This window comes from Lycorma delicatula, chromosome 1 (genome assembly GCF_047948215.1).
Source record: "Lycorma delicatula isolate Av1 chromosome 1, ASM4794821v1, whole genome shotgun sequence".
Taxonomy (NCBI): domain Eukaryota; kingdom Metazoa; phylum Arthropoda; class Insecta; order Hemiptera; family Fulgoridae; genus Lycorma; species Lycorma delicatula.
This window is the reverse complement of record NC_134455.1, coordinates 108,672,990-108,687,979: the sequence shown is the minus strand read 5'-3', so window position 1 is coordinate 108,687,979 and position 14,990 is coordinate 108,672,990. Positions and strand designations below refer to the sequence as shown.

General features: G+C 30.5%; 1 protein-coding gene across 1 annotated transcript in view; it reads right to left on the bottom strand.

Annotated features, from left to right (window-relative positions):
* The window catches only part of RpL11 (ribosomal protein L11), a 29,256-nt gene that overhangs the window by 5,477 nt on the left and 8,789 nt on the right, over positions 1-14,990 (bottom strand). The window contains exons 3-4 of the mRNA XM_075359060.1: positions 14,564-14,713; positions 9,789-9,936 (exon numbers count right to left, since the gene is read on the bottom strand). Of these exons, the coding sequence (XP_075215175.1) occupies positions 9,789-9,936; positions 14,564-14,713 (298 nt within the window). The remainder of the gene's footprint in view (positions 1-9,788; positions 9,937-14,563; positions 14,714-14,990) is intronic.

Here is a 14,990-nt window from a genome sequence, read left to right as displayed (position 1 = left end):
AATTGTTCATGGTTTGACGTAACATCTCAACTGGAATTTCCGCAATTGCTTCTCAGATCTTTGCCTTCAGTTCTTCCGTTGTAGCAGGTATACTGTGGAACACTTTGCTTTTAATGTGACCCCACAAAAAGTAATCGCAAGCTGAGAGATAAGGCGATCTGGGAGGCCATCTAATGTCACCATTTCATGAAATGACATGTTGTCCAAACAATCGGCGTACAGCTGCCATCGATATTCATGCAGTATGTGACATTGATCCTTCTTGTTGAAATCAGGCTGTGTTAAGAATTTGTGGAAATCTCTTTTGTTGTTTCACAACAAAGGTTTCAAGCATGGCTACGTAACGAGCCGACGTCACTGTAATCGCAAGACCGTTGTCATCCTCAAAAAAATAAGGGCCTATAACACCGTACGATGACATAGCATACCACACGGTCACTTTCTGGCTGTGTAACGGACGCTGGTGTAGCTGCGTAGGATTTTCTTGTGCCCAGTATCTGAAATTTTGCTTGTTAACAAATCCACTGAGGTGGAAATGCGCTTCGTCTGACATCCACAGTTCGTGAACAAACTCTTCGTTATCATTTATCTTCTGAAGCATTACATTACAAAATTGTGCTCGCACAACTGCATCGTTCGGTTTCAGTTCCTGGACGATCTGTAACTTGTATAGATGGAATTGCAAGTCCTTCACTAACATTCTTCGAACACTTGAACTATGCAATTGTAAAGATGCTGAGAGACGACGGATTGACCGATGTGGACTTCGTGTGACAGCATCTTGTAAAGCTTGAACATTCTGTGGTGTACGGACGGTTCGCTCACGGCCTAGAGGTTTCTTTTTCATTGCCGAACCAGTTTCCTAAAACTTAGATATCCATGTTTTAATTGCATGTGCTGATGGAACACGGTCGTGCCGTCCCAGATTAAAATGATGGTGAAATTCTCTACGCGCTCCCTCCACACTGTCATTGTTTTTGTAAAACGCTTTGATAGCAAATGCACGTTGCGCACCACTCCAAGGATCCATGACAACTAAACGGCAGGTTAGGTTAGAGAGGCTGGCGCCACTTATCAAGTGGTACCAATCGCCCACGGCTACAAACACAAGTTTCAAAATTTCCCGTTTCTTTTAATCACCCTGTATTTTTAAATATTAAGTTAAATATAAAGAAAGTGATATGTAATTAATGAATATTCTTAGAAATATTGTTATTCTGCGATAATCCAAATACATGCTATAACTATGTCAGAATTCTGCAATGTATAACTTAGAAGAACAAACTGCTTTTTGTATGTTTGTAATCTTATTAGTTCCTTTTATGGACTTCATAATTGTAAAAGATTTAATGTTCAGTTGTATGCAAATTTCAAAACTGAATCAATCCAGTATATTATCAATAGGCTATTTAACCCTAATCAGTTTTAAACACGTTAAGTATTTTAAATGTAGTTTATATTTGTATCTGCCATCTAGTAAAATACCTAATATTCCATAGATCTTTGTTGCAACAAACAGAATTGATATAGCACAGCTAAAAAAATTTTAATTCAATTGCATATAAAAACCGAATTAATGCCTGTGTGCATACTTATCGCCGAATTGAAAAGATTAAGTTAAGAAATCATTAACGCGTAACATGATGTTCTAACTAATAAATAAGTATTAATTCTAGTATAATTTCCAGGAATGACTAAACATATAAAACTAACAAGTATTTTAATCATGATTATGTATCTGCAATTTAGTAAAATATCTAATATTCCATAGACATTTGTTGCAATAAACAGAATTTATATAGCACAACTAAAAAAATTAAATTCAAGTTATGTAAAAATTGAACTTTATGCCTTGTGCATACTTATTACCAAATTGATCCATTAAATGTGAAGAAACCACTGTTCCATAAATATATGCTGTTATAATTAATAAATAAGTATTGCTTAATTAGCAGAATTTTCTGGAATGAATAATATATAAACATTAAAAAGCATTTTCAACTATTATGTATCTGCGATTTAGTAAAATATCTAATATTCCATAGACATTTGTTGCAATAAACAGAATTTATATAGCACAACTAAAAAAAATTAAATTCAAGTTATGTAAAAATTGAACTTTATGCCTGTGTGCATACTTATCACAAATTGATGCATTAAATGTGAAGAAACCACTGTTCCATAAATACATGCTGTTATAATTAATAAATAAGTATTGCTTAATTAGCAGAATTTTCTGGAATGAATAATATATAAACATTAAAAAGCATTTTCAACTGTTATGTATCTGCGATTTAGTAAAATATCTAATATTCCATAGACATTTGTTGCAATAAGCAGAATTTATATAGCACAACTAAAAAAAAATTAAATTCAGGTTATGTAAAAATTGAACTTTATGCCTGTGTGCATACTTATCACAAATTGATGCATTAAATGTGAAGAAACCACTGTTCCATAAATACATGCTGTTATAATTAATAAATAAGTATTGCTTAATTAGCATAATTTTCTGGAATGAATAATATATAAACATTAAAAAGCATTTTCAACTATTATGTATCTGCGATTTAGTAAAATATCTAATATTCCATAGATATTTGTTGCAATAAGCAGAAATGATATAGCATAACTAAAAAATTTTAATTCAAGCCAATGTAAGAACTCAAATTTTATGCCTGTATGCAAAAAATCAACAAAGATGAGCTTACATGGTACAACTTTTTCAAAATCAACAGGTGAATTAACAATTAATTATATTATAAACCGAACCACTTGTGCTTTAACTGTATTCAGTACCTTTGAAGTTCACGTGAGAAATCACTATTTGTTTCTTCTGGGATTTTTCTCTTTTTGTTTGAATTTCACTGACACTGTTCATATATAAAATTGTGACTATGAGGCCACCTACTTTCTACTGAAAAATACGATTTATACACTATCCACAAATACAAAATTATAACTGTGCAATGTAAACATTTTTTGTGGAAGACTTTTCCTGATTGACAAGCATGTGCACATTTATATCCTCCTAGTTACATATGAAAGTCACTCTAACGATCCTGAGGAGCAAAGCTTCATAAATTATAAGTATATTAATAAACTCTTTATGATTAATTTTAAGTAACATAGAGCTTGGAAATTCAAAATTGATGGCACTCAAAACCAGCCAGACTACAAAAACCCATAAACAAGCAGTTTATATGTTTTTCTATAATTTTGCTTCTTGGATTTAACCAACAAACTGTCCTGAATGGATAATGTTATTTAAACATGAGCATTAGGTAACAAGAAACTTTAATTAAAAGTAATTCCATTCATCAACCTATATAATAAACTTCCCTTATGCTGCCTTGTACCATGATTTTGGGTAAAAATATAAAATTTCAGCTTTTGTATTTTTTTATAATTTGAATGTCTTGCTTTACAGAGAGCCATTGTTTATCTTTGAGAAATTAGTTTTAACCAAGACATTGCATTTTTAGTGAATAGTTAGTCATTAATTTGTTTTTCAATCTGCATAAGAACTGATACATTTTTAACTGTTATTTCCTGAAGATATTCTGTTTTCAATTTATTCATTACTTTTTAAAGGTAATTTTTGTTATCAAATATTTGCAACACTGGTTAGCAACAACGTATGATGTACATTATAGTTTTAATGTTTGTGTAGTAGAACGTGAGGTTAGAAAATAATTTGACAGTTATTTTGGTAAAAAAGTGTATTGTAAGTTTATAATTTTTATTTTAAATATGACCAAACAAAAGGATTGTTTAAAAATGGGAAAGGGAGTCCAGGAAGAAAAACAGTTAGTTCCAAACCTGCAGTACTTGTAGGTTCAATGTACACTAGTGATGTACTCGATCTTCAGAGTCCAGTACATCACCTGCCAAAAAACTTTAGTGTTTGACAAATGTGTATGAAAATATTTGAATATTTTAAGTGATATTAGTGTTAACTTGACTAAAGGAAATATTATTGTTGACATTGAATTGCTCATAACTTAGTAACCAGTATTGCTAAATGTAAGTTTTGTGATGAAGAGTAGATTGTATCTAGTTGAGGATGCAACAAAAAGAATAGGGCTTCTAAGCAGTATAAAAAATGTGATATGAATAAGTTTACTAGGACTAGTAAGAAAACTAAGTTTGGCTATGCAAATAATAAAAAAATTATCTACAGTATAAGGGCTATAGGCACGGGTCAACAGTCCAGCATGACATTCTGTTCTCTCATGAACACCACCTTCCTATGTTCTTACACCACCTTCTCGATTTCAACATTTCTCTTATGTTATTTCTATTTAGCAATTATTTCAATGAAGGAAGGTGTCAGAGAGGCAGTAGAAGCAAGAAATTGTACTGACCTTACTATTGCATTAGATGGCAGGTAGTATAAGAGAGGTCACCATAGTTTTAACAATGTTTCTGCGACTTCAATTGAAAATTGATAAGTCATTAAAGTTAAGTTATGAGTAAATTTTGCCATAACTGTACTTTACTAAAATTACAGAAATGAGAGAGCAAAATAAGAAACATTACAGAAAAAAATTATGAAGGAGTTAGTGGTGGCATGGAGGTTGTCACTAGAGTGCTCTCAATATTTAATCACTCCATTGAAAATTATGGTGTCAAATATCTCCGATATCTTTGTGATGATGATAGCAAAGGCTACAAGAAAGTCATTGGGCAAGCACCACATAGGTACCAAGAACTGGAGATATTGGAGTATATAGGGCACATTCAAAAGCAAATGGGGTATTGCCTGAGAAAATTAGACCGGACTTTAAAGGGAAATGTTTGCCAGATGGAAATGGGTTTTCTGATAATGGAAGGCTCATAGACAACTTCCAGAATTATATAGAATGGCCATCAGAAATAATGGTGACAGTGGTTGTGCATATGAAGCGATCTGCTTGGGTAATATATTATCATTTGATCACCGATGATGCGCCAAAACAGCAGCTTTGTCCTGCAGATGCAAAAACCTGGTGTAAACAACAAAAAGCAAGACAAACAGGTTCCAATTATTCTAGCACGATAACACTTTCCCCTTCCAGTCATGGTTTCCTCAGTTATTTCTGTTAGAGTGATGAAGATCAGGATATCAGAATGTTTCTGTATTTTCTTGAGTTGTATACCAAAAAATATCAAATTGCACAATTATTAATGTTTAATTTTTATTTTTAGTTACTTTTTTATTATTTCAAAGTTTTTTTTTAGATTTTGTTCTTATTTGTTCAGAATTAAAGTAGATAGAATTGGAGACAACCATATTATTTGTATTCTGCAAGATACAAAGTGGTGATACAGATGTGAAAGATGAAGATTATTTGAAGTGGACGGACACAGAAATCATAGAACAAATAAGAGAATTTATTACATAGCTGCGAAGAACAAAAAGCAATTTTTTTTTCTTATTGGAAAAAGAAAAAAGCTGCATCACCCTATTAAACAAGAAAGATACCAGTTAAAAATATTATTCACAATCAATCTGGACCAAATGGGAAAGTAGCAAAGAACCACTGGAAAATTTTAAAAACTTTTTTATGAATGTTATAATGAATTTAATCTTCCAACACAAAAAATAAAATATACTATCAAAGACAAAACTACAGAATGCAGAATAAATCTATTCTATCCGAAGTTTAGATGAATGAGCTGAATGTTCTATTTGGTTTGTTAATTCTAGCAGCACCAACCAAAAATAATAACCTGAGCAAAACGTTTTTTTATTGAAACATATTCAGGATTGACATATTCATTGCAGTAAATTTAATTTTGTGCTGAAATATCAAAGATTTGACAATGGACATATTATAAAAGACTCATTTCCTCCTATCTCAGAAATCTGGGAAAATTACTTGAAAATTGTAAAACCTAATGCCTTTAAAATTTATTAAGTCAAAATTTAAACAAAAGAAAATTAACTTTTTTTTAGTTACAAAAAAAAAGAGTTTTCATACACTTCAAGCAGGCTTACTAATGCATAAAACCCATTTGTAGAGAGCATCAAAGAAAAACCTACTCAAACTTGTTTTTAATAGTAACTACTGCATAAATGTTTTTATATTACAGAAAATTCACATTTTTTAAATTTAGATAACTATATACTAATAATAAAAATCAAGCTTTTAAAAAATCTGTTTTCCTTTTCAATTATACTTTTTATTAATAAAAAAAAAACAAAACTACAATATTAATAATAAACACCAAATAATAATAAAAAAAAGATATAAAATAAATATTTTAATACTGGTAAAACTGTCAAAAAGAGTAAGTGGGTAAATTTTACTCGAAGTTAATATAATAGATATTTTGGAAAGGTTAAAATTAATGTTTTGATATTAGTCCTACTGTTTTCAATTGAAACTCTAACATTTAATTCCTGTTGAATATGGTTGAATTTATATTCAATGGTCTAAAAAATTAAAGCTTAAAAAACTATCTCAAACTAATAAAGCGCTAAATAACAAAAGTAAATTCATTAACTTCCAATATTATCTAGGCAACGGTTTAAATATATGTTTAATGCATGTGATGTAAAACGGATGTACACAGATGATTTCCTCCCTCTATATTTTGTAATATGCAATATAAAATAAGCCTACATTTAGATTTACATACAAACAATATATTTTGCCTGATTAAGAATCAAATAGTGTCAAGAGGTTACAGAAAGTAGCAAGAGAGGAAAGCAAAGGTGTGTGTGTGTGTGTGTGTGTGTGTGTGTGTGTGTGTATATTATTATTAAATAAACCGTTCTAGTAGAGAATATTGAGATAAGTCACTGGTACCTTCATTTTTCATCAAAGTACTTTTGCAAGATCCTCAGTTATGACTGAAATAATTTTGTTACTGCATAATAAAAATACCAAAATAATGATAATGGTCTGCCATAGATAAACCATTTAATGAACACAGCATAAAATAAAATATACCAGAATAATATTACATATATAAATACTAACAAAATTTCCATTTGATGAATGATCAGACAGTGTTTAAGAGACATTCTATGAAAACTACAAAAGATAGCAACAATCATTTAAATTAATACACAATTACTTTTATTTTAGTATTTTTATATTTTTATTAAGCAGCAAAGGAATTATTTCAATCATGTCGGAGGAAGCGGGATCGTGTGAAAGTACTTTCATAAAAAATTAACGCATGATTTTTCTTAGCTCAATATTTTGTACTAATACTTTATTATATTTAATAAAATATAAATATAATTTAATAATACAGAGGAATAATATGAACCTTAAAAAGATTTCAGTTAAGTGTATATACACACACACAAAATGAAATATGTTTAATGTGTTTTGGTGTTAATTATTTGATTTTTGTGTCACCAAAATTGCTCAAAGTATTAAATAATGTTTTTACTTAACAGAAGGAAAAAGATTAGTTTATTTTACAATCTGAAACCAATTGTAATATGTTATGGAATGCAGTTTTATAAATTTCTTTTCAATTAACTGAGTTAAGCAGAATACATGTTTTAAAAAGGGAATTTTTTTAATTTGTAAGTTGGAATCACTGACTAATTGGAACAGTGTAATATTGGCATCCTGGAGTTAAGTTTGCTGTGGAGTGTTGGCCCATGGATTCATGTACTGCTGTTAAATTGTTTATTTTAACAAAGTCTATTGTAATTTCGTAGTCACTTTTTTAATCACTGCAAAGAATTTATCACCACATAACATAAAACTTAAGAAAAAAGCTTTATTGACACACCTCCAGGACACATTTGTTCATAATGAGAAAAATACTAACAGTCAGTAAAAGTTAAAGATATATAACATGCTGCAGCTATGAACCTGTGAAGTACTTCTAGAATACCAAAAAGATTAATTTAATTCTTATGGAATTCAGAAAACTAATTTACTAACAATCACAGCAAAAAGAAGTTATAAACTATACAACAAATTAAATCAGATTTAAAGTTATTCTGAAGTACTGGATAATTTGTTTTGTTCCAATGACACTCATATTCATCTTGATTGTTCAATTAATAGGCAGAATTACAAGTACTACTTAGTAGTTGAAGATCCTACAGAACTTCATAGTAGAATTTGTGCAGTCCTAAGTACTAGTGCTCGTTACACTTTATCATAGTCTAGGATAACTGGCTCATATTTCTTTAGAGATCTTGAAAGGAATACAGTAACAGTAACAATAAATATAATCACTACATACAGTAAATACTTTTTTGGCTCCAAAACCAATGTCATGCCTAACAAAGAGAAATTATGGTTTCAGCAAAATTAATTAAGCATACTACTGTGTGCAATTTATTCACTATTCACAACTTCCCAGTATATCCATATTATGCACATTAATCAATTCAATAAATACAATATATTCTTCATCATTTCATTCTAATTTTATAATGAATAACATTTTTTCAAAAGTATCTCCATTGATACAGGTTCTATTCAATTATATGTATTTTTATTGTTAAATATGCCATTTTTAGACAACCTGAAAGTTCAAAATTTCCTGAAAGATATCTACCCTAATAAATCATGGAGAACCTGAAGATTAAACAATAAAAAAATAAATAAAGAAGCTAATTAAACACTTAACAACAACTTAAACATGTCATTTTTAAACTTTGATCCCTCTGTGTTTCAATCAAAAATTTTCCCAGATGTCCCGCCCCCTAATTTTTGATAAATCTAAAGTTAAAAAAAACAAACAAACCACAGGTAATTAAACACAGATTAGTAATAAATTAAAAATATTGTACTAAATACGCCATTGGTAAACTTGACCCCTTCTAGACCCGAAGTTTCAATCAAAATTCTTCCTGGAAGATGCTCCACTAATTTTTTTATAGAGAACCCAAATCAGATCTCAAAACTTGGAGGGCGAATATTCTGCATTCTTCCAAACTGAACTGGTAGATTTGGCATAAATAATTTTTGTCTAAATTATTCATTCCCAAAATACATATTTATTTTATGCGTGTTTATTGTAAACAATACTTTTCTAAATGTTCAGGTTATTATTTATTTGAATAATATTATATTTTTATTAGAAATAACTTATTGCCAGCTAGCTGTACTTATTATAGCCTATAAGGTGATGAAATTTGAATAATTCTCTACTTTTTATATGCTCTTAAATGTACTAAAAAACTTGTATAAAGGGCTTATTACTTTGCCAACGTTTATTTTTTTACAATTTTATAAATGTTTTTACTACTAAATTTATCCTGTAGTTTTATTACATTAAATGATACAACTGTAATCTGAAGTATTGTTTGTTTTGTTTCACTGTTTACAACTTCCAACTCTTCATAATTTGTATACAAATAATTATACAATTAAAGATAAAAATAACTGATGAAGTCTTGTATTAAACAATCTGATTTGAGAAATTTTTGGAGGTGCTTATTTATTTATGCTTTTGCTTTCAATTAGATCTCTCCCTCTGAAAACATTAATAAACTGAATAGCTCCTATTAATACCTAAGAAAAGAATGTAATGATAATGACCTATTAACAGATGGGATAGACTGAAACGAGAACTTCATTATTACAGTAAAGTTCAGATCATAACCGTTTGACTAGCACCAGCTTTTCAGTGCTGAGATTTAATCCTACAATTTATTGTACTATTGTTTAAGATGACATATATTATTGAATATATGTTTAATACAATAAAAATTCTTAGGTTACACTATTTGATCAATAATTACTACACACCTGAAAATTTATTTTATAACTAAACATTGATAAAAAGGTTGTAGTAAAGCTTGTGACACTATTACTTACCAGGACGTCCTAAAACAACATAGAAATCTAAACCGTAAATTCCTATGCTAGGGTCATACTTGATACCCAAGTCAATGTGTTCTTGAATACCAAATCCAAAGTTACCAGTATCTGAGAAGTTGTCTTTTCTCAATTCATATTCTCTTACCTAATAAATTAAACATAAAAATCAAAAACTCTTTTCACACAAAACACGCATATATTACACAATCATTTAAGAGGAGAATTCTTATGATATTTCTGTGCTTCAATGTTAAGCCAATCAGCAAGTTATCTGAAATAAATGAGAACTGCACTGCAGCTCTTGAATCGGGACTTAGTTGTAAATCTGACTATCAGCCTTTGGCAGTGTGAAAATTTGAGATTTTTATAATGTTTTCTTATTTGATTTATCTCAATTCAAATATAGCAGATATTAAACAATAATTAGGTTTCTAAAAAAAGGAGAGGTTTGATTAGTCAAAAAGTTCTCCATTACACATTTACTTCAGATTTTGTGTTTTTATAACTTAAGACTTTCAATTAAGTTTTTTAAGCTACTTCTTGTATAGGCCAAAATATGCTGTGGACATAAAATATGTTTTATGCAGATTAATCATTTTTAATTGAACCTCTTTTAAAAACGAGGAATTTATTAAAGTTTTTGTAAAACATAAAAATGTGCAAAATTGCCACCCAATAAATGTAAAATTACAAAAATAAAATAACCCCCGTTTTCAACTCTAATTCTGCGTAGTGATTTGATACGGATTGACACTGTTGTTGCAGCCTTTATACTAATACAAACTGAATAATTTACTTAAAATATGTACAACATTCCCATTTATAAGATACATATTTATGCCAAATAATAAATATAACATGTATAAATGAAAATGATGTTTTCTTTAGTGCATTTGGTTTACTTTATCTTAGATCCTAATATTTTATATTAGCAGAATGTAATCATATTATGAAAGAATTTATGCTTGCCAACAATAGTACAAATTATTAACTGTTAACGTGTGGCTGAATAGCCAAGTGCCATAGTAAATGCCAAACTGTTGGCAGTCTTTGTTTATTACCAGGCCTAATTGTATAAACACAAGCTACCTAGCCATAACTTTGTTTAACAATAAATTCAATTTCTTTCAATATGCCTATATAAATAACATTAGACAGTCTAAAAATATATATATATATATATATATGTATGTATTTACAATCTAATAACACAAAGATAGGAAATAAAAGAAACTTATCACCAGCTGCACAATATAAACTCTAAAATTCTAGAATTCCAACTTAACATATACATAAAATGAATGTTTTTATTTATATGTAGATCCACTAAAATTATTTTAATTTTATTTTATACCTAAACATACCTGCATTTTCACATAACAATAATGGAGGCGCCTTCCTTGGAAAATTATTCCGGAGGTAAAATAGTCCCCCGTTCGGATCTCCGGGTAGGGACTACTAAGGAAGGGGTCACCAGAAAACTAAAAAATAACATTCTACGAGTCGGAGTGTGGAATGTTAGAAGCTTAAAAAAGGTTGGTAGGCTAGAAAATTTAAAAAGGGAAATGGATAGGATGAATGTGGATATAGTAGGAATTAGTGAGGTTCGGTGGGAAGAGGAAGGCTACATTAGGTCAGGTGATTTTAGAGTAATTAACTCAGCGTCAAATAATGGGCAGGCAGGAGTAGGTTTCGTGATGAACAAGAAGATAGGGAGGAGAGTGGAGTATTTCAAGACGCACAGCGATAGAATCATTGTAGTAAGGATAAAATTTAAACCTAAACCGACAACGATTGTTAACGTCTATATGCCTACAAGCGCCCATGATGATGATGATGAGGTAGAGTGTGTATACGAAGAGATTGATGAAGCAATTAAACACGTAAAAGGAGATGAAAATTTAATAATAGTTGGAGATTGGAATGCAAGCATTGGAAAAGGCAAGGAAGGAAATATAGTGGGTGAATACGGGCTGGGCAAAAGGAGTGAAAGAGGGGACCGACTTATAGAGTTTTGCACGAAGTATAATTTAGTAATTGCCAACACCCAATTTAAAAATCATAATAGCAGAATATACACTTGGAAAAAGCCAGGCGATACTGCAAGGTATCAGATAGATTATATCATGGTTAAGCAAAGATTTAGAAATCAACTCGTTGACTGCAAAACTTACCCTGGAGCAGACATTGATAGCGACCATAATTTGGTGATAATGAAATGTAGATTGGGGTTTAAAAACCTGAAGAAAAGGTGTCAGATGAATCGGCGGAATTTAGAGAAGCTTGAGGAAGAGGAGGTAAAGAAGATTTTTGAGGAGGACATCGCAAGAGATCTGAGTAAAAAAGATAAAGTAGAAAATGTAGAAGAAGAATGGGAGAATGTTAAAAAGGAAATTCTTAAATCAGCAGAAGCAAACTTAGGCGGAATAAAGAGAACTGGTAGAAAACCTTGGGTTTCAGACGATATATTACAGCTGATGGAAGAACGTAGAAAATATAAGAATGATAGTGATGAAGAAAGTAAAAGGAACTATCGGCAATTAAGAAATGCTATAAACAGGAAGTGCAAACTGGCGAAAGAAGAGTGGATTAAAGAAAAGTGTTCAGAAGTGGAAAGAGAAATAAACATTGGTAAAATAGACGGAGCATACAGGAAAGTTAAGGAAAATTTTGGGGTACATAAATTAAAATCTAATAATGTGTTAAACAAAGATGGTACACCAATATATAATACGAAAGGTAAAGTCGATAGATGGATGGAATATATTGAAGAGTTATACGGAGGAAATGAATTAGAAAATGGTGTTATAGAGGAAGAAGAGGAAGTTGAGGAGGATGAAATGGGAGAAACAATACTGAGATCTAAATTTAAGAGAGCATTAAAAGATTTAAATGGCAGGAAGGCTCCTGGAATAGACGGAATACCTGTGGAATTACTGCGCAGTGGAGGTGAGGAAGCGATTGATAGATTATACAAACTGGTGTGTAATATTTATGAAAAAGGGGAATTCCAGTCAGACTTCAAAAAAAGGTGTTATAGTAATGATACCAAAGAAAGCAGGGGCAGATAAATGTGAAGAATACAGAACAATTAGTTTAACTAGTCGTGCATCAAAAATCTTAACTAGAATTCTATACAGAAGAAATGAGAGGAGAGTGGAAGAAGTGTTAGGAGAAGACCAATTTGGTTTCAGGAAAAGTATATGGACAAGGGAAGCAATTTTAGGCCTCAGATTAAAGAAAAACAAACCAACATGCTTGGCGTTTATAGACCTAGAAAAGGCATTCGATAACGTAGACTGGAATAAAATGTTCAGCATTTTAAAAAAGTTAGGGTTCAAATACAGAGATAGAAGAACAATTGCTAACATGTACATGAACCAAACAGCAACAGTAACAATTGAAGAACATAAGAAAGAAGCCGTAATAAGAAATGGAGTCTGACAAGGATATTCCCTATCCCCATTACTTTTTAATCTTTACATGGAACTAGCAGTTAATGATGTTAAAGAACAATTTAGATTCGGAGTAACAGTACAAGGTGAAAAGATAAAGATGCTACGATTTGCTGATGATATAGTAATTCTAGCCGAGAGTAAAAAGGATTTAGAAGAAACAATGAATGGCATATATGAAGTCCTACGCAAGAACTATCGCATGAAAATAAACAAGAACAAAACAAAAGTAATGAAATGTAGTAGAAATAACAAAGATGGACCACTGAATGTGAAAATAGGAGGAGAAAATATTATGGAGGTAGAAGAATTTTGTTATTTGGTAAGTAGAATTACTAAAGATGGACGAAGCAGGAGCGATATAAAATGCTGAATAGCACAAACGAAACGAGCCTTCAGTCAGAAATATAATTTGTTTACATCAAAAATTAATTTAAATGTAAGGAAAAGATTTTTGAAAGTGTATGTTTGGAGTGTCGCTTTATATGGAAGTGAAACTTGGACAATCGGTGTATCTGAGAAGAGAAGATTAGAAGCTTTTGAAATGTGGTGCTATAGGAGAATGTTAAGGGAAAAATTGTGTACGTAGACCACGTTTGGAATATGTAAAACAAATTGTTAGGGATGTAGGATGTAGAGGGTATACTGAAATGACACGACTAGCACTAGATAGGGAATCTTGGAGAGCTGCATTAAACCAGTCAAATGACTGAAGACAAAAAAAATATACCTAAACAGCAACTCTGCAGTACTTTTTTCTTTTCAATGTATTTATAAAATATTAGCACATATATAAAAATTTATTACTTTTTATACTGGTTAACGTTTCCTTTATATACATACGCAAGACAGTAATTTATGAAGTTAAGAGGAATATAATTTTTTTCTACATTACCTAGCCTTACAGCCACTATGTGTGAAAAATATCTGATATTAATAATTAATTAGTAAAGCTGCTTCCTCTTAAAGAATTATGTTAGTTTTTATCTTCTGTTGTACCCTATACATAAACTGTAAACATGTTAAATAAATCTATATTGTTATGTCTGGATCAGCAACAAATCTCTGAACCCTTTGATTGTAAAATATACATACAAAATTCAATTAATTAAAACACCTTTGGCGTAGCACATTTTTCACCACAATGACACAAAATTTAAACTACAATTCAGGATGCAAGAAAAAATATAATTTACAGTAAATTTAATTCATAAAGCACACTGAAGTTTATCTCTAGCACAATACAGCATCCTTTAACTAGTGCACAAAACGTTTTTTCCTTAACAGTGTGTAAAAAGTAAAGATAAAAGAATTTACCTTTAAACCTCTTTCAAGGATTTCCTCTGCTTTAGCACCTCTTACTGTACAATGTACAGCTATTTTTTCATTACGCCTGATACCAAACGATCGCACAGTGTAACGAGCTTTTGAAAACACAGGCTGTTGACCAGTTAACTGCTCCAACACCTTTTACAAACCATGAATAAAATAAATACATTTCTATAGACTGAGAATAATAGATAGATATGATTATAAAATCTTTTCAGAACTGAAATAATAAATATTACAAATAATTACATCAACACTTACAAGTTACCGAAGACATTCTGCATTACTACACTGAATGAACAAAAATAGAAAAACTTTTTATCAGATTAAATGGAATTAAGCATCAATTACAGAAATGCTGACCAATTTCTTTTATGATTCATTTGTGGTAAGTGTGGCTATCTTATACAAATTC